Source organism: Scylla paramamosain, unplaced genomic scaffold, assembly GCF_035594125.1.
Source record: "Scylla paramamosain isolate STU-SP2022 unplaced genomic scaffold, ASM3559412v1 Contig21, whole genome shotgun sequence".
Taxonomy (NCBI): Eukaryota; Metazoa; Arthropoda; class Malacostraca; order Decapoda; family Portunidae; genus Scylla; species Scylla paramamosain.
In genome coordinates, this window is record NW_026973686.1 from 33,512 (window position 1) to 55,000 (window position 21,489).

At 39.5% G+C, this 21,489-nt stretch overlaps 1 protein-coding gene across 5 annotated transcripts in view; it reads left to right on the forward strand.

Annotated features, from left to right (window-relative positions):
- LOC135097472 (uncharacterized) overlaps window positions 1–21,489 on the forward strand; it is a 106,630-nt gene that overhangs the window by 14,939 nt on the left and 70,202 nt on the right. For 4 of the 5 annotated variants that reach the window (XM_063999421.1, XM_063999422.1, XM_063999418.1 and 1 more), the window contains exons 2-3: window positions 15,533–15,936; window positions 17,011–17,316. In XM_063999421.1, the coding sequence (XP_063855491.1) occupies window positions 15,533–15,936; window positions 17,011–17,316 (710 nt within the window). The remainder of the gene's footprint in view (window positions 1–15,532; window positions 15,937–17,010; window positions 17,317–21,489) is intronic. The other variant, XM_063999419.1, reaches the window with a different exon arrangement.

Genomic DNA, 21,489 nt, shown 5'->3' on the forward strand with positions numbered 1-21,489 from the left:
TCGTCCACACCGGGATTACGTACCAGCTCCAGCTTGGATTGGGAAACCATGGACAATAACCACTCCAAAAAAGATCCACCTCAATCCCAGGCAACTAACCACTGAAGCACTTCAAGCACTGTCTGCCGTTCAGGAAAACGACTCACAAGAAACATACTACACCGACGGGTCCGTAGATTCAACAATGAAAAGAGCTGCGGGCTGCCTTTGTCCATAAGAACGAGGCAACACACTTCCTGCTGTGATGATGAGCTGCCAGGCAGCTCATCATCCATACAGGCCGAGCTGGTGGCTATCAAACAAGCGCTGACACACACACAGAGACCAGGAGAAGAGACGTCGAAATACATACTGACTCCTTGAACTCCGTGAAATTCCCCCAACAACATGCACAGTAAGACAACATATACATTAACACGTCCATACACGCCACAGCTACAAGAATACTGACAAAAGAGATGCACACACCTAAACTGGATTCCAAGTCACGCAGGAGTTCTAGGGAACGAGAACGCACAATCACAAAAGATGCGCTGAAAATACCACAAGTCACCGTCAATATACCTAGGAGCAGGACATCCCTCAAGACCTCACTCAAAACAGAAACCCTCAAAAGGAGCAGCACACACCTACGAAAGAACGCCGCAGAAGGGGCATCAAGCGCGAACTAGTAGGTAATCGCCACCTCAAACACCCTACACCCTGAACACACACTACCAAGGCATATCACAACACTGACAGACTCGGTTACAAGTGTCTGTCAGAGCTACAAGACATTGTACCTGTGCTCTGCACACACTACAGTACACCAACAATGACACCACGTATACATTACATAGAAGACTGTCCCAGTACTGAGTTATTCTTAAACAAAAAGTCCAGAAACGGCCCACACATAATAAGCGACCTACAGAAAAACTAATGGGCTTGATGACCCGATACCCACCTCCACGATATTTTTCTCAACCTCCTCTCAGAGGATACAGAGCCAGCAATCCGTACTTCCTCATGGTGTATCTCACACACTGCTATACGCAGGTAAGTGAGTCTCCATGGGGCGCAGGATCGTCGCCTCTATCACCTGCAGTATGCGAAAACCTGACGATTCATCTGTGGACCATCTTGACTTAAACGCCCGCGTCACCTTGTAAAACAAGTTGACAAGAGAGAGAGAGAGAGAGAGAGAGAGAGAGAGAGAGAGAGAGAGAGAGAGAGAGAGAGAGAGAGAGAGAGAGAGAGAGAGAGAGAGAGAGAGAGAGAGAGAGAGAGAGAGAGAGAGAGAGTGTGTGTGTGTGTGTGTGTGTGTGTGTGTGTATTAAAATAATGCAGAGAAGTTATTAGTGAACCGCTAGTTACTGTATTTAGAAAATAGCTCGTAGATTCTGAAGGTAAGCTAATGAAGCATCCATCTTTTAAAAAATAGATCACGTTTTTAATATCGAATTATAGACCTGTCAGTTAACTTGAGTTAGAAGGAAAATAATGGAATCAGTAATAACGAAGAACAATAGGAAAAATAAATAAATATATGTATATATATGTATATATATATATATATATATATATATATATATATATATATATATATATATATATATATATATATATATATATAAAGAGAGAGAGAGAGAGAGAGAGAGAGAGGCTACTGCCTCCTCGTACACACTCTCTCTCTCTCTCTCTCTCTCTCTCTCTCTCTCTCTCTCTCTCTTTATATATATATATATATATATATATATATATATATATATATAAAGAGAGAGAGAGAGAGAGAGAGAAAGAGAGAGAGAGAGAGAGAGTGTACGAGGAGGCAGTAGCCACCTGCCGAAACGATAATTACTCCCAGTGAGGTCTAAAGCACTGTTCAAGGGGTGCTGTGATCTTATCACTAAACTCAGCTGTGAACTCACTGAACGTTTCCCTTTGTGTCTCACAAGGGGGCAGTCACAGCCTGCCCTCTAAAGACAACTCTCTTCACCACAAAACTACAAGCACCTAATAACACACACACCCTTTACTCAAAATTTCAAAATTATCATGGCGCTTCCTATACCAACCTCGGAGTCCCCATCTGGGGAGGGAACCATAAATGTCCCCAGGTCGGACTGCTTTTCCGTCGACGACCCTAAGTGTCTTGACACCCCCCTCAACATTTTCTTCATTAACCTCTTCAACATTCGCGGTCTAAGATCATTTTCTTTTCCTCACTAAAACTCAGGTGTCTGAGGAAACTGACTAACCCTTTTTTTGTTCCTTCCTACTTTCTATATCCTCACTTTCGATCCAAAGCCGGATGTTGCGTTTATGTGCGCAATGACTTAACCTGCTCTCGTGCCCACGCTCTTGACTCTTCCGAGTTTTCCACCATCTGACTACGACTACAGAATCACTCTCAGACTAAATTTATCTGTGCTGTATACCTCTCTCCTAACTCCTCTGACTATAAGAAACTCTTTGACTACTTAACTTCCAAAGTGGATCACATTCTGATCCTATTCCCTTTTGCAGAGATCTCCATTTTTGGAGACTTCAATGTTCACCACCAGCTTTGGCTTTCCTCTCCCTTCACTGACCATTCTGGTGAACTAGCCTTCAACTTTACTATCCTCCACGTCCTAGAGCAAATGGTGCAACACCCTACTCCTATTCCTGACCGTCTTGGAGATACACCCAACATTCTTGACCTTTTCCTGACCTCTAATCTTTCTGCTTAAGCTGTCACCCTCTCTTCTCAGTTAGACTCCTCCGATCACAATCTCATATCTGTATCCTCTCCTATCGCTCCAATCCCTCCTCAGGATCCCCCTAAGCAAAGGTGCCTCTGGCGTTTTGCCTCTGCTAGTTGGGGTGACCTGAGGAGGTATTTTGATGATTTTCCTTGGAATGACTACTGCTTCCGTGTCAGAGACCCGTCTTTGTGTGCTGAGCGCATAACAGAGGTGATAGTATCTGGCATGGAGGCGTACATTATTCATTCTTTTCTCTCGACCTAAACTTTCCAAACCTTGTTCTCGTGCTATACTCGTATATGATAGAGAGGTGGCCCACAGGAGGTACTTAAGCCTTCCATCACTAGAATCTCACGCACTTTAAATTTCTGCCCAAAACCATGACAAGTTTCGAATTAGCCAAAAACTCCCTCATTAAAAGAAAGTGTCAAAATCTTTCAAGATCTAACTCCCCTCGTGACTTCTGGCATCTAGCCAAAAATATCTCCAATAACTTTGCTTCTTCATCTTTCCTGTATTTCAACCAGATGGCACCACTGCTATCACATCTATTTCTAAAGCTGAACCCTTCCCTCAAACCTTTGCTAAAAACTCTACCATGGACGATTCTGGGCTTGTTCCTCCCTCTCCTCCACCCTCTGACTACTTCATGCAATCTATTAAAATTCTTAACAATGATGTTTTCCATGCCCTCGCTGGCCTAAACGATCGGAAGGATTATGGACCTGATGGGGTCCTATCCTGGTGTTCTCCGAAACTCTGCCTCCGTGCTTACACCTTGCCTAGTCAAACTCTTTCAGCTCTGTCTGGCAACATCTACCTTTTCTTCTTGCTGGAAGTTTGCCTACATTCAGCCTGTTCCCTGAAAGGGTAACCGTTCTAATCCCTCAAACTACCTTCCTATTGCTCTAATTTCTTGCCTATCTAAAGTTTTTGAATCTATCCTCAACAGGAAGATTCTTAAACATCTATCACTTCACAACCTTCTATCTGATCGCCACTATGGGTTCCGTCAAGGCCGCTTCTCTGGTGATCTTCTGGCTTTCCTTACTGAGTCTTGGTCATCCTCTTTTAGAGATTTTGGAGAAACTTTTGCTGTTGCCTTGGAAATATGAAAAGCTTTTAAAAGAGTCTGGCACGAAAGCTTTGATTTCCAAACTACCCTCCTACGGCTTCTATCCTTCTCTCTGTAACTTCATCTCAAGTTTCCTTTTTGACCTTTCTATTGCTGCTGTGGTAGACGCTCACTGTTCTTCTCCTAAATCTATTAACAGTGGTGTTCTCCAGGGTTCTGTCCTGTCACCCACTCTCTTCTTATTATTCATTAATGATCTTCTAAACCAAAATTTTTTGTCCTATCCACTCCTGCACTGATGATACCACCCTGCACTTTTCCACGTCTTTTCATAGACGTCCAGGAAGTAGACGTTCAGGAAGACGTTTCATAGACGTTCAGGAAGTAAAAATTTCACGCAGGGAAGCCACAGAACGCTTGACTTTTAATCTTTCTAAAATTTCTGATTGGGCAATGGAAACTTGGTATTGTTCAATCCTTCAAAAACTCAATTCCTTCATCTATCAACTCGACACAACCTTCCAGACAACTACCCCCTCTTCTTCAATGACACTCAATTGTCTCCCTCTTCTACACTGAACATCCTCGGTCTGTCCTTTACTTATAATCTGAACTGGAAACTTCACATCTCATCTCTAGCTAAAACAGCTTCTATGTAGTTAGGTGTTCTGAGACGTCTCCGCCAGTTTTTCTCACCCCCCCTCCCCCCAGCTGCTAACTCTGTACAAGGGCCTTATCCGTCCATGTATGGAGTATGCTTCACATGTCTGGGGGTGTTCCACTCATACCGCTCTTCTAGACAGGGTGGAATCAAAAGCTTTTCAACTCCTCTCCTCTAACTGACTGTCTTCAGCTTCTCTCTCATCGCCGCAGTGTTACATCTCTAGGTGTCTTCTACCGCTATCTTTATGCTAACTGCTCTTCTGATCTTGCTAACTACATGCCTCCCCTCCTCCCGCAGCCTTGCTGCACAAGACTTTCTTCTTTCTCTCACCCTTATTCTGTCCACCTCTCTAATGGCAAAATTAACCAGTATTCTTAGTCCCTTTCTTTGTCCCTTTCTCTGCTAAACTCTGGAACTCCCTGCCTGCTTCTGTATTTCCACCTTCCTATGAGTTGGATTCCTTGAAAAGGGAGGTTTCAAGACACTTATCCTTCAATTTTTTACTATCGCTTTGGACCCTTTTTTGTGACTGGCATCTCAGTGGGCATTTTGTTTTTCATTGGATTTTTGTTACCCTCGGCCAGTGTCCCTCCTACACACACACACACAAAAAAAAAATATATATATATATATATATATATATATATATATATATATATATATATATATATATATATATATATATATATATATATATATATATACAGAGAGAGAGAGAGAGAGAGAGAGAGAGAGAGAGAGAGAGAGAGAGTGTAGTAAAATAATGAAAAGAGATTGTTAGTGAACCGCTAATTACTGTCTTTAGGAAAAAGCTCGTAGATTCTGTAGAGGCACCGTTAATGTTGAGGCAAGCTAATAAAGTATCCGTCTTTTAAAAAGTACATGACGTTTTTAATATCAAACTATAGACCTGTCAGTTAACTTCATTTAGCGATAAAATAATGAAGTCAGTAATAGCGAGGAACATTAGGGAAAATTTCGACAAACTTAACTTGACATATCAGTCACAACATGGCTTCAAGGAGGGGAAGTCTTGCTTTACGAACTTGTTGACTTTTTACATTAAAGTTTACGAGGTGGCAGATAATGGAGATAGTTACGATATCTTATACCTGGATTTTAGTAAAGCGTTTGACAAGGTACCCCATTAGAGGCTCCTGAGAAAGGTTAGGGCGCACGGGATAGATGGAAAGCTATTAGGTTGGATAAGATCGTGGCTAGGTGACTTTGACTGAGAGTTGTAATAAACAGTTCTAAATCAGAATGGGATCAAATATTTAGTAAGGTGGCACAGGGATCAGTTTTGGGGCCACTATTGTTTTTAATATATATTAATGACTTTGATAGTGGATTTAGTAGTGACGTTAGTAAATTTGCGGATGAAACAGAGATAGTTAAATTAATTAGATCAGATTCCGATGTTATCTCTTTGCAGGTAGATTTGGATAGGATGAATGAATGGACAGACAGATGACAAATGCGGTTTAATATTAATAAATGCAAAGTAGTTAGCGTAAGTAGAGGAAACCCACACGGTAGGTACTCAATAAACTACGAAGCTCTATTAGGTTCAGGAAACGATAAAGATTTAAGACTTAGCTTTGATCTCCATCTAAGAAAACAATGCATAGATGCCAGAAAAAGGGCAAATCGGGTAACCGGACCATTTTTAGGGGTGTTAAAAGTAAAAGTACTAAAGTTGTATTGAAGTTATATTTGGCGCTGATCAGATCTCATCTAGATTATGCTGTGCATAAATGAGAATGACTAAAAGGATACATGGAATAAAGGGTATTCCTTACGGAACATGACTGAAGCTGTTAAATTTGCATTTCTTAGAGACGTAGGTTAAGAGGGGAGCTGATAGAAGTATTAAAATTTAATAGGTGTTAAAATGTAGTAGGGGGACGTAAGCAAAATTCTTAGGGTCTGTAATCAGAATATAACAAGAAATAGTGGGTTCAAGCTTAAAAAAATTTCTAATGGTTCTTATGTTTCTTAGACTATGCGTACAATATGAAAAAAAAGTTGATGAACATTTTCTTTCTTCAACTCCCTATCGTTCTTGTAATTCTGTTGGTATTGAATTATTAGTCAATGGCTCGGAATCAGCACATTTCGTTATTTTATCGGTATATGACACATAACAAAATAAAAATATGCATGTGTTGAAGAGTGACTATAATGTTAAACTTGCCCGTGTAATAATGGAGTGTAGAAAGGCAAGGAGAGTAATGATTTCCTTTGAACTGGTAATTCAGTCATGTTCTTTATTAGCAGCAATGTCTCCTTAACACCAAGGTAAGCTTAGTTTTCCTAAATATCTTTATGATAGCTTGATATTATCGACTGATGGGAGCGGTGGCTTCACCTTTCATCGAGGTGGAAGCCTGGGGTTGCACCCTTTATTTTTATAGTACGTAACTCTTACACACACACACACACACACACACACACACACACACACACACACACACACACACACACACACACACACACACACACACATACACACACATGTACACATTATTATTATTATTATTACTATAATGGCTGTTGTTGTTGTTTCTGTTATTTTTATTATTATTATTATTATTATTATTAGTAGTAGTAGTAGTAGTAGTAGTAGTAGTAGTAGTAGTAGTAGTAGTAGTATCATTATTATTATTATTATTTCAATAGGTAATGAGAGAGAGAGAGAGAGAGAGAGAGCATTATGAACCTGCAGCCCGATGTTTGTGATGGATGAATACCTGCTTACTTAGTTTAGTTTAGCCAAACTAAACTCACATGTTTCACACCAACCACACTCCCCAACGTCCGCCCTTTTGAAAGTGGTTTCATTTAGCAGTTAAATTTTAATGCAAAGCAGTCAATAGCAAAATGACAGTTAAAAAATCATTATTAGTGATTATAAGGAAAACAATTGAAAGTCATATTATATATGCAATAAAGCCAATTATTGTTTCTATATTTCTGCAAATTCTGTTGTGAATTGAAGCCACTTATATATCAAAATAAATTTCGAAATGGATGTTTGTTGTAAGTTTCTCTCTCTCTCTCTCTCTCTCTCTCTCTCTCTCTCTCTCTCTCTCTCTCTCTCTCTCTCTCTCTCTCTCTCTCTGCATAATATATATATTGTTACCGCCAAGCGGGTGAAAGAATTTGTTTTTTGTGCAAGCGAGTTTGTTAATGAGAAAGGAAATGACCTGGAGGTCAGGACGAGGACCAAGACGAGGCCTTGTCAGCGAATTTCTTGTACGGTCGGTGTTGAGGTACTGTTGGTGAAAGGAGATGAAGGATGCTTGTTATGACAAGCCGTCGCTAATGGATAACGATGAGCAGTGTAGGAACCCAGGCAGTAACTAAGGACGATAGGGACACATTACTGAGGACACTCGTGTAGGGAGGACGTGTGTTGCTGCAGAGGTAGAAGTAGATAGACCTACATAGAACACCTATCAGAAAAGGCGTTCGCGTTACTTAACGAACACCCCAGTACCCAAAACTTTTAAGTTTAACAACTGTCTGTGTAAGAATACGTTATCCTATAAGTAACGTGCAGAATCATACCTGTATTACACAAATTATTTATATAGAATATTGTTTATGATCATTAATGTATGTCTTCAGATTTTGACCGGATTCAATAAACGATTCGTGTCATTGTGTGGGTCTGAAATAACCTTCGTCACCCTGCGGCGATAATATATATATATATATATATATATATATATATATATATATATATATATATATATATATATATATATATATATATATATATATATATATATATATATATATATATATATATATATATATATATATATATATATATATATATATATATATATATATATATATATTACTGTCAGACTTTTTACATTCACTTATAACTCTATCAAGAAAGTAGAGCTTAGGTTTTTACTGAAACAAATCATCGCATTGTCTGGCTACAATAAGCCGGACAACGACATTTCTGAGTTGCTATAGAAGAATGGCAATTGTTTACAGATAGACATAGGGATGGGAGGCTCGATTCCTCATCCACGGTAGGATCCTGAGATTTTATCAGCTTCCTTAGGTGTAATCCTGCACACAGTACTTTTGTCAGTCAGTTTCATCGAGGGCACGAATATAAGTTCTGCATACAAGCAAATGAGCAACAAACACGCGTACAGTATTTCTCTAACTAGGAATTTCATCCCCTGGTTAACAGAGCACAGAGGAGAAAGCTCGGTGAATAAGACTTTATTCGCCATTTACCTAAAGTCACGTAATTACATTGTATGACATAATTTTCATAACTGAGTAGCCTTCTTAGTGTAAAGTGAACATCAACACAAAATTACTGGCAGTGGTAGATGTAATTCAAAAGTTCTGCTGTATGGTGACAAGTTCATCTAATATACCACATGCCCTCCTCAGCAAATAAAACTATAATAAAACCTTTGCTCATTACGGTGAACATTAGAGATAATGCGTAGCCAGGTTACTTCGTCCTTGTGTTCTTAAGAGCAAAATTATGCCTCTATTGTATCTCTCAAATAATTGTTGTACAATGCTTCATTATGTTTTGCCATATTATATCAAAATTTCTTCCCCCATCCCATGCTGACTTGCCACTCTAATCTAGTAATGTAGTTTCATAGGTAGCATGTCAAGTCTTGACAAGTCAAGTAAATCAGCTGATGTGAGTGGGTGGGGTGGCTGGGTGGATTGTGGAGTGGAGGGCAGAAGTCAGTTGCCATGGCAACTCCCGCCTGAAATCGCTTCCATTGTTGCCACTCAAACTCACCCGACCTATCATATTATAGTAACAGTCAATGGTGGGATTACGTTGACTCAGAGAGAGAGAGAGAGAGAGAGAGAGAGAGAGAGAGAGAGAGAGAGAGAGAGAGAGAGGAGTACCGCTTTTTGAAAATATGATATTGCCATGTAACCACCTTGCATATCATATTAAATTAGCGTGAATTTTGGTTGAATTTTTAGTATCACATATCGTGCAAACACAAGCTTGAACCGAGAAGCTACACTTGCTTAGCACTCACATACACACAAACACAAGTATATATTGGGAAGTTTATCGTATGGCTGGCAAGGAAGTGGCCGTCGTCGGCATTGATTGAACTCATTGATTAATATTTTCGTCTGTTGTCATACTCGTATTGTTTTGCGAGAGATGAAAAAATAAATGAATAAATAAATAAATAAAAATTCCATAGATTATATAAGTTTTCTTGCATTTTTTTTTTTTTCGTGGTCGTTCCTAATCAAATTTTGATTGACATAGTGGGAATAATTTGCTAAAACTATCTCTTGTTTAGAAGTTTCTTTTAACTGGGAAAAATCAACAAGGCCGGGTTTGATTTCGACCCGTGCCGCAGACAATAAGGTTAACAGGTAGGTTTTAAATTTTTGTTTTAAATTTATCTATGGCAGTTTCAGAAAGAAAGAGAGAGAGAGAGAGAGAGAGAGAGAGAGAGAGAGAGAGAGAGAGAGAGAGAGAGAGATTCAGAGAGAGAGAGAGAGAGAGAGAGAGAGAGAGAGAGAGAGAGAGAGAGAGAGAGAGAGAGAGAGTGAGAGAGAGAGATATATTGAGAGAGAGAGAGAGAGAGAGAGAGAGAGAGAGAGAGAGAGAGAGAGAAGAAAAAAAAATCATCACAAATTAGATTTCACACATTAGTCAAATTAGGAATAAATCTACAGGAAAATACGTTGCTTGAACAAAGAACTTGCTGAAAAACACGTCCATTGAAAAGTAAATTATGACGTGTTCGGCGAACAGGAATAAATTAAGATGGTAATGTTCTATGAACAGGACACTCATTATTATTGACAAAAAAAAAAAAAATAAATAAAAAAATTAAATAAAAAAAAATAAAAAAAATCATAACAATCATTGCACCAACCATTCAACGATGATAAAGCTGCCTGCATGTTGAGATTAGGCAGCAAAAAAAAAAAAAATAATAATAATAATAATAATAATAATAATAAGCTAAAAGGGCAATGAAAAAGTTTACATGAGATAGAACAACTGACAACCAAATTGGGCAGCAGTATTCGAAGGAGGGTAAAATGAAGGAATAAAACTTAAATAATTTTATCATCATTAAAAATGTCTCTGCATTTCCACAGCAAACCAGTCTTCTGTAATATTAAGGAGGTTAATCCTATTATGATTTTCAAAAATCAGTTTGAAGTCCAACACTACACTAGAAAATTTTAAAGAATTACAGTGGTTCATTCCTTGATCGTTGATTATGGTTTCAGGATGTGAAGGATTGGGAGTCTTTCAAGGGTCTTGAGAGCATTTAATTACATAACCCAACGCTGACACAAACAGATCCGCTCAAGATCATAGTTCAGCTAAGTGGCTGCGAGAGATCTACTTGAAGGATCACGTATACAGCAGAATAACATACGTCATGAAATGGGACGAAATCCCATGCCACATATCACTAGTATAAAAGATAGATCGAGGTCCAAGTTAGGTTGTTCCTTGGGGAACACTAGAAGTAACACGAAAGAAACTACTAAAATAACCATTAATGTCAACACGCTGGCGCCTGTCAGATATAAAGTCAGATAAGATATTAAGAAATTAACCATTAATTTCTTGTTCTTGTTCTTCTAGTTAATTAATTAACTGGCATAACTGTAAAAAAAAAAACAATGTTTTATAATTAACTACATCAAATGACGAAGAAAAATCCAGAGAAACCAGTCTCAGTATCCAGAGAGTTTTGAACGTGATGTACCAAGGTATCTCATGTACTAAAATTTATTTCCTAAAACCTGAACAGGATAGATGGCAGCAAATTATGACTATTCAAGAAAGAAGAGAGATGTTTGGCAAGTAATCGCTCAAACAATTTCGACAGAAAAGGAGAGATGGAAATTTACCTATAATCACTGGAAGGAGTGGTAAATGAGGATTCTTTAGGGATTGGTCTAACAATAGCAATATTCCAACAAACAGGATAAGGAAGTTTTATAATAAAAAAATAAATAAATAACAGCTAACTTAGGTGACAATAATTAGGCAACATTCTTTAGAAAAAAAAAAAAAAGGGAAATAGACCTTGCAGATCCATACCACCGTAAGAGTCAGATTCAAGTAACATCTTGTAGAGCTCATAAGATCTAAAAGTAGGTTTAAAAGACAAGTATGAGACAAAATAGCCTCTTTATCACTTTGCTTGCTGGGAAAGATGCTGAAAAAAAAAGTCTGGAGAAAAAATCAGTCACATCCAAAGAAAGCAGACCTCAAAGAAGCCCACCAGTTATGAGCATGTCATGTACCTGAGAGGACTTCCCTAGATTGATCATTAAGATTCTGATCTGTAGCCCTATAGACTTGCTCAGCAGTTTTCCTAACTAACACCAGAACACGAAGAAGGCCAACAGATATGCTGTTTCTCTGTTATGGAGAGCCTTTTTACATTCTGCTATAAAAGCATGACTTAATAGTCTTAGAAGGGACTCTTCGAGCAACAATATCCAAAGGTTTGGAAGTAACAGCAGATATACAGCACTTTGCACGATAGATGTCCCACTAAACAATAACAGAGCTCCCAAAACTCCCAAACAATAACAGAGATACTACTGTTAACAAAGTCCCAGTTGACCTTAAATTTTCAGTACATCTTACGTAGCAGTGTAACATTAGGCACAGATAAATGCAATTGAACTGCAATGTTTAAAGGACTATGATTAGAGAAGCCAATGGGATGATTAACACTCATATTAGCAAGACCGGGTATATCAATAAAAAAAATAAATAAATAAAGGCAATAGGGAGTTCTCGGAACTAATCCGCCAGGTGTCGTCGCTACTGCATGTCCCCTAGTGACATGACCTAAAATATTGTTATTGTAAATCCCATGTGCATACAGATGCATAGAACATTAATCATTATACTTTCGAAATTCTGCATCGACTTTTAAATATCTTGTATGGATAATTTTGAGAGAAGTTGGTCAAAACATAAATATTGTTCTTGATTGTGTAGTACTACTGTTAACAATACTTTAAATATGGCATATTACAAGTCTAAAATCTAATGATTTGGACACTAAAAACGATAAAAAAAAATAAGACTACAATATAGTATGACGTAACATACTCAGTAACATCGTAATATATGGATATAGTTATTTTCGTGGTGATCTCAGCATCTCTTTCACGAAGCGAGCGACATGGCAAAGAAACCGAACACCAACACAAACATCTCCCAGGACTGCTCTAGCGTGACGGGAGAGGAATACAGAAAGTCACAGGTTCATGGAGTAGTGACATGGATACTGCAACAGGAATTAATTGACTCTCCATTTACTTGTTTGTTAACTTCAACTAAGGCAGGCCCATCAGATCTTTGCTTTGGTTAGATATATAGTATTACTAGGACACTCGAGTTGCCTATTTTCAATTAAAATTCTTGTTTCCATATAGTAGGAAGTTGATCTCTGTAATTTGAAGCTTTAAATGGCACAGACATGTTCGCCTCATTTTTAATGTCGTCTACATTCATACGCTTCCAATCAATTTTTTTTTTTTTAATCTAGAGATGACCAAATACATTTAAATGCCAATTGACTAGAAAATCAACTTAAATAATTTATTTCATGAATGTAGTTCGATTTTACCTGTGTTACTACATAGAAGGAATTGTGTAAAAAAAGTATATTATACGAGTATAAGCTCATTGCATCTTTATGTATATAGAATGAGACTAGGCATGTTTGATATTGCTCCTATGCGTGAGAAGGAGACATGTCTGGTGCTGCTGCCTGGTGACATTCAACTAATTTACCAAACTCCCCATTGCCTAAACATGAGTAAGAGCTTGCACGAGTTGCTCAGAACCAGATAGGCAAGAGAAATCATGGCCAGGGTGACCATGAGGATCAGTAGGTGATACAGAATTAAGCCAATCGACATAATGAGCATTTAAGTCACACACACAAAAAAAAAAGAAAGAAAAGAAAAGCGGATTTTCTATCAGTTTCTTGTATCCTGGCCATAGAAAGCAAAAGTCTGTGAAATATGGAGTCATCCAAATAAGGGTTTCTGTAAACTGAATGTGTATATATATATATATATATATATATATATATATATATATATATATATATATATATATATATATATATATATATATATATATATATATAATGAAATCTAGAACATATTTTGAGTGCCATGACTTCATGTCACTTGCATTCACCTTCCAAATAGTGAGAGCCAACAAAACACATGCCCTGAACCTTAGAAATGTTATTCCTTTCTAATCTGATAGGTTTATTAAACCTACTATATCATGAGGCGGCAGTTACCTATACCTGGCGTTCGACAAGAAACACCACCAAAGGCACCTGATAAAAATTAGGGCGGATGGGATAGATGGGAAGATGTTAGGCTGGATAGAACCATAGCTAGGCGACAGGCGATAGAGGGTTGTAATAAACGGCTTTAATAACGAGTGGGGTCAAGTGATTAGTGTAGTGCCAGAGAGATCAATTTTGGGGTCAATATTATTTTTAATACATATTAACCCTAGATAACTAATCTCGCGTGTGAGACACCTGGGGCTAGTGAAGTCACACTGATCACGTGATGTTCCCTTGTTACAACCGCCCTGTATTTTTCAGTACCTTCAGTGTTTCACAAGCTCAGACAAAGGCGAGTCACGTTTCTCCGCTGCGCGCACCGGTTTTTTTTTTTTTTTTTTTTCCATAAATTACCATTCGGGTGCCTTACACCCGAGTTTACTGCTTCCGTTTTTTTCTTTTTTTTTACAGATCGGATTTCCAACACCCTAGTTTAGTTTGATTAATCTCTGAGAGTAGAGCTAATCCATCTGGAAGTAAAACTACAAAAGAACAAGGAAATCTGCCATTTATTTATTTATTTATTTATTTTTTATGAATATTTTTCTAAATTTTGTATTTTTTTCATTTTTCATACTTATTAAAAAAAAATAATTGAAAAATGTAATTAAGGGAAAATATAATAAATGATAGGTCTAGGTATTAATTATACATCGAAAATTAAGTGTGTTAATGTTTACTTTAATAAATCTGTGTATGATTTTTCAATTTTCCAAAATGGGTGTGAGAAACCCGAGTTTAGTGATAGTGTAACTGGGAAACAAGTTTACTGATCTAGGGTTAATGTCCCAGATAGTGGGATTAGCTGTGTATTTGTGAATAACATGATAGACAGGTTAATTAGGTCAAATTTAGATGCCATCGCCTTGCAGGCGGGCATGTATAGAATTAACGAATGGAGAGATAGATGTCAAATGCAATATTAACAAATGCAAAGTAGTTTGCGTAGACAGAAGAAACCCACGCAGTACACAGGTACACAATAAATAACGAAGCTCTGTTAAGTTCAGAGAACGAAAAAGATCTAGGAATTATAGTTAGCTTTGAGGCAGAGAGGCCAGAAGTAAAGCAAATCGGGAATTAGGATCCATTTTTAGGAGTGTTAAAAGTAGAAGTTCAAAAATAATATTAAAGTTATATTTGGCGCTGGTCAGACCTCATCTAGAGATTCTAGACTATGCTGTGTAGTTGTGGTCACCATATTACAGGAAGGATATAAGTCTATTAGAATCAGTAGAAAGAGCAATGACAAAAAGGATACAGGGGATAAAGGGTATTCCATACCTAACGTAACCTAACCTAACTTAAGAGGGGACCTGATAGAGGTTTGTTAGTGGTATAGTCGATATAAGCAAAATTCTCAGAATCAGTAATCAGGATACAACAAGAAATAAAGGATTCAAGCTTGAAAAAGTTAAATTTAAGAAAGTCATAGCTAGCGAGGAATTAATCCTTAAACTGAGTGGTAGATAAATTGAATAAACTCCGTAATCAGGTTGTTAGTGCTGAGTCATTAGAAAGCTTTGAAAGATAAGTCAAATTTATGGATGGGGATGGAAGGCGGGAATAGGTAGGTATATTTCATACAGGAACTGCCACGTGTAGGCCTGGTGGTTTCTTGCAGCTTCCCTTAATTTCTTATGTTTCTTTTGGCTCACGCTCACAGGAAGGACTGCCCTCTACCTTGCTGCATTGCATGGTCACCAGCAGTGTGTGGCGGTCCTTATGCCTGTCTTCTCTCCCATCCCTGAGCATCTTGAGGCACCCACCCCGGTGCACGCCGCCAGTTTTCATGGCCATGTAGAAGTACTGGAGCAGCTGGCGGATGTGGGCTGGCCCATCACTGGCATGATCAGATATGGCACCCCACTCCACCATGCTGTGGCGGGCGGGAGTATGGCGGCGGTGCAGTGGCTAGTGCAGAGAGGTGCTGACCCTCACGTTCAAGATGTGGATGGAGACACCGCGCTGGACTGGGCTGTGACTTATGGCCGCCACGAAGTGGAAACTTGGTTGGCCAAGAATGGCGGTGAGATGGTGAGGGACGAGAGTCACCGTGTGATAGACGTGGTAAGGCTGTAGTCACATGAGGTGTGTTGCCTCCCTCCTCCCTCCAGGCTAAGCTGAGGAGGCGTCCTGCCCTGCTTATTGGTGTGTGGAGAAAAGAAGGGGAGGGGAGAAAGGAGAAGAGCCGAGCCAAATGTCGCTTTCATCACCACCACAATCATCACTCTTAAGATCCATCCTTCTTGTCGTTCCTGGCTATTTGATTTTATTATTACTATTATCATTGTTATTATTATCATCATCGTCATGCTCAGTTTCGGCAATATAGGAAAACTTCTGACTTCTTGCCTTCCCCCACCCCACCTTTTTAATAAGAAAAAAAAATTCGATCATGAAAATTTATTATCATTATCATCATTATCATCATCATCATCATTACCACTAGGCACGTAAGCATTAGCTGCAAATTATTAAATATTAAATACTAATACCAGTTATAATAACTCTCTCTCTCTCTCTCTCTCTCTCTCTCTCTCTCTCTCTCTCTCTCTCTCTCTCTCTCTCTCTCTCTCTCTCTCTCTCTCTCTCTCTCTCTCTCTCTCAGGGCGGATTGATGACACATCATAAGAAAACTAAAATGCCTCTTCTACCAAACATAATGAGTGCCATTCTTGTAGTTTTCATGAAGGTGTTGTTGATGGTGGTGGTGGTGGTGGTGTTAGTGGTAATGGTATAGTGGTGATGATTGTTGGTAGTGGTAATGGTACAATATTGGTTATTGTTACGATGGTTGTGGTGATAGTAGTCATGGTGGTGGTGGTGGTTGAGGTGCTAACGGTACAGTGGTTGTGATGAGTACGATGGTTCTGGTGATGGTGGTAGTAATGTTACATTTAGAGGTGGTGATGTGTTATGATGGTTATGGTGATAATGATGGCGGTGGTGGTAGTGATGGTGGTAATATTGTGGTGATAATCGTTATTGTCGTTTTGGTAGTAGTGGTGATGGTGGTAGTACTGGTATAGTGGTGGCAATTGTTATGAAGGTTGTGATGATGTTGGTGGTGGTGGTGATAATGATATAAATGTAATGGAAATTACATGTATGGCCATCTATAATGTTTGAAACTCATCACAGAGAGAATGGCGGAGAATCCATGAAGATAACCACAATGAAGTCTTGTCTTGGTTGGTGGCGGGCAACGAGGCAGACATAGCCCGCATCCCTGAGTACAGTGACGGTCACGTGCTGAGCATGGAAGGCCTAACGCCCCTCCACGCTGCGGCGCTATTCGGGGCTTCCAGTGGTGTAGTGGAGGCGCTGCTGCAACGCGGCGTAAACCCTCATGTGATCACCCCTGACAACATGACCCCAGCTGACCTGGCACGGCAGCGAGGCCACATCGCAGTGATTAAGGGGCTACAGTGGCACCATTGTGAACAGGTGTGTGTGTGTGTGTGTGTGTGTGTGTGTGTGTGTGTGTGTGTGTGTGTGTGTGTCACTAAATAAAGATAAAAGGAAGTCCAAAATTCAGGTGTATCATATCGTTGTGGCAATAGATAAAAGGTAAGGTCCAGGACGGAGTTGAGAGAGATAAGGCAGGGTGAGGGAGGTGACGTAAGGTGTGACGGTGAAGCGCAGGAGAAGAAAAGGGTACGGAAATGTCAGAGGATACGATACGATATGTTTGAGTATGTTGGAGGTCAGGTCATGGTGAGATGGGCACGATGTAGTTGAGGAGAGTGGAAGATGGACTGGTGAGGATGGAAGGGGCCGAGATGAGAAGATTAGGAAAAGTGAATGTAGATGAGTTTTATAAATATTTCGTTGATAGATTACATACAGGACAGTTAGCAACATCACTTATAGAGCAATAAGATCACAGAAACATTATCCTAAATGGATGACTAATACGTTAAAATACTACATAAGACAGAAGAGAAGTATATATAAGACATTAAAGGCAGGGGAAGATGTTTTAAGGCCAAAATATAATGAATTTGTTAAAACAGTCAGGAGGCTAAGGAGAAAAGCTAAAAACAATTATGAATTAAAGGTAGCCAGCCAGGCGAAGACGGACCCCAAGGGATTTTATCAGGTGTATAAGACGAAGAGAAGAGAAATAATAGGCCCATTAAAGGCAGCAAATGGAGAGCTGGTTAGTTCTGGGGAGGAGATTAGTAAAATTCTGAATGAATATTTTTTAACTGTCCTCACCCAGGAATACATGCAAGAAATGCCGAGTAGTGAGCAGATGTTTAGAGAAGAGAATGAGAAGCTGATAGATATTACCATTACTAAGAAGATAGTGGAGCATGAGATAGATAGCCTGACAAATTTCAGGACACCAGAACCAAATGAAATATATCCCAGAGTACTTAAGGAATGCAAAGAGGCAAAGAGGTTATTAGTGAACCGTTAGTTTCTGTCTTTAGGAAATCACTTGAGCCAGGTGAGATACCGATAATGTGGAGGCAGGCTAATGAAGTACTCATTTTTTAAAAAGGTGATAAAATTTTAACGTCTAATTATAGATCTGTCAGCTTAACTTCTACTGTAGATAAAATAATGGAGTCAATAATAGCGAAGAACATTAGGGAGCATTTAGACAAACATAACCTGATAAATCAGTCACAACACGGCTTCACGAAGGTGGTCTTGCCTGACTTTTTAAGTTTTTACTGTAAGGTTTACGAGGCGGCAGATAATGGTGATAGTTATGACATCCTGTATCTGGACTTTAGTAAAGCATTTGACAAGGTACCCCATCAGAGGCTACTGAGAAACGTTAGGGCGCACGGGATAGCTAGGAAGGTGTTAGACTGGATAAGGTCGTGGCTAAGCGACAGGCGACAGAGTTGTAACAAACGGCTCTAAATCCGAGTGGGGTCCAATAATTAGTGGGGTGCCACAGGGTATTAGGGCCCATTGTTGTTTGTAATGCATATATCAATGACGTGGATAGTAGAATCAGTAGTGATGTTAGTAAATGTCCGGATGACACGAAGATAGGTAGATTAATTAGGTCAGAATCGGATGCCATCTCCTTGCTGGCAGATTTGGATGCAAAAGGAATACAAAGGAATACAAAGGAAAGCCAAACAGCAACAGACGTTTTGGTCCTTGCAAGGCTGTTTGGTAACTACTTCAAACTAGCTACAGCACACCAGAAGGCTCCTCCCCACCCACCACTCCCTCCAGCTTGCGCTGATACAGAAATATTTGGGAAAAGTAACATGCAGTATGGAAAAACTGACAAGGAATTCTCATAGGAAAGGATGAAAGGAAGTGCTACTATTCACCCTACGATGAACTCTATACGCCTATCTGAAAATGAACACAATTTACAATAAAACTGGAGTCTGTGAAATGAAAGAGTTTATTAGTGATTTTAGTAATTATTCGAAAAAGAATAGAGCTTATTACGAATTAGCTTTTTGATATTTGTTTATTTTATTTTTCAGTGATTCAGTAGAATTCCTGTTTACAGTTTCTGCAGGAGGTTTATTCCATATATTTACTGTACGATTAAAGAAAAAAAAGCCTGGCCTCGAGGGATTTAAAACATTTGGGTTTTTGGAGGAGGAGGCAGTAGGCACCTGCCGAAACGATAATTACTCCCAATGAAATCTAAAGCACTGTTCAGTGGGTGCTGTGAACTTTTCATTAAAGCCAGCTGTGACCTCACTGAACGTTTCCCTTTGTGTCTCACAACTCAAGGGGTCAGTCACAGCCTGCCCTCTAAAGACAACTCTCTTCCACCACACAAAACTACAAGCACCTAATAACACACACACCCTTTACTCAAAATTTCAAAATTATCATGGCGACTCCTACACCAGCCTCGAAGTCCCCATCTGGGGAGGGGACCATAAATGTTCCCAGGTCGGACCGCCCTATTGTCGACGACCCTAAGTGTCTTGACACCCCCCACAACTTTTTCTTCATTAACTTCTGCAACACTCGCGATCTAAGATCTAATTTTCAATCTTTAGAACACCACCTCTCCTCTTCTAAACCTCATCTTCTTTTCCTTACTGAAACTCAGGTGTCTGAGGCAATTGACAGTAGCCCCTTTTCTGTTTCCTCCTACTTTCTCTCTCCTCATTTTCGATCCAGAGCTGGATGTTGCGTCTATCTGCGCAATGACTTAACCTGCTCTCGTGCCCACGCTCTTGAATCTTCCGAGTCTTCCACCATCTGGCTACGACTACAGAGTCACTCTCAAACTAAATTTATTTGTGCTGTATACCTCTCACCTAACTCCTCTAGCTATAAGAAATTTTTTGCCCACTTAACTTCCAAAGTGGAGGACATTCTGACCCACTTCCCTTTTACAGAGATCTCCATTCTTGGAGACTTCAATGTTCACCACCAGCTTTGGCTTTCCTCTCCCTTCACTGACCATCTTGGTGAACTAGCCTTTAACTTTGCTATCCTCCACGACCTAGAGCAATTGGTGCAACACCCTACTCGTATTCTTGACTGTCTTGGAGATACGCCTAACATTCTTGACCTTTTCCTGACCTCTAATCCTTCTGCTTATGCTGTCGCCCTCTCTTCTCCGTTGGGCTCCTCCGATCACAATATCATATCTGTATCTTCTCCTATCGCTCCAATCCCTCCTCAGGATCCCCTTAAGCAAAGGTGCCTCTGGCATTTTGCCTATGCTAGTTGGGGGGACCTGAGGAGGTATTTTGCTGGAATGACTACTGCTTCCGTGTCAGGGACCCGTCTTTGTATGCTGAGCGCACAACAGAGGTGATAATGTCTGGCATTGGGGCGTACATTCCTCACTCTTTTTCTCTACCTAAACCTTCCAAACCTTGGTTCAACACAGCTTGTTATCCTGCTATACATGATAGAGAGGTGGCCACAAAAGGTACTTAAGCCTTCCATCATTAGAATCTCATGCACTTTAAAATTCTGCCCGGAACAATGCCAAAAACTCCTTCGTTAACAGAAAGTGTCAAAATCTATCAAGATCTAACTTCTCTCGTGACTTCTGGCATCTAGCCAAAAATATCTCCAATAACTTTGCTTCTTCCTCTTTCTCTTCTTTATTTCAACCAGATTGCACCAATGCTATTACATCTATTTCTAAAGCTGAACTCTTCACTCAAACCTTTGCAAAAACTCTACCTTGGACGATTCTGGGCTTGTTCCTCCCTCTCCTCCATCCTCTGACTGCTTCATGTTACCTATTAAAATTCTTCGCAAAGATGTTTCCCATGCCCTCATTGGCCTAAACCCTTGGAATGTTTATGGACCTGATGGGGTCCCTCCTAATGTTCTCCGAAACTGTGCCTCCGTGCTTGCACCTTGCCTAGTGAAAGTCCTTCAGCTCTGTCTGTCAACATCTACCTTTCCTTCTTGCTGGAAGTTTGCCTACATTCAGCCTGTTCCTGAAAAGGGTGACCGTTCTAATCCCTGAAACTACTGTCCTATTGCTTTAATTTCCTGCCTATCTAAAGTTTTTGAATCTATCCTCAACAGTAAGATTCTTAAACATCTATCACTTCACAACCTTCTATCTGATCACCAGTATGGGTTCCGTCAAGGTCGCTTTACTGGTGATCTTCTGGCTTTCCTTACTGAGTCTTGGTCACCCTCTTT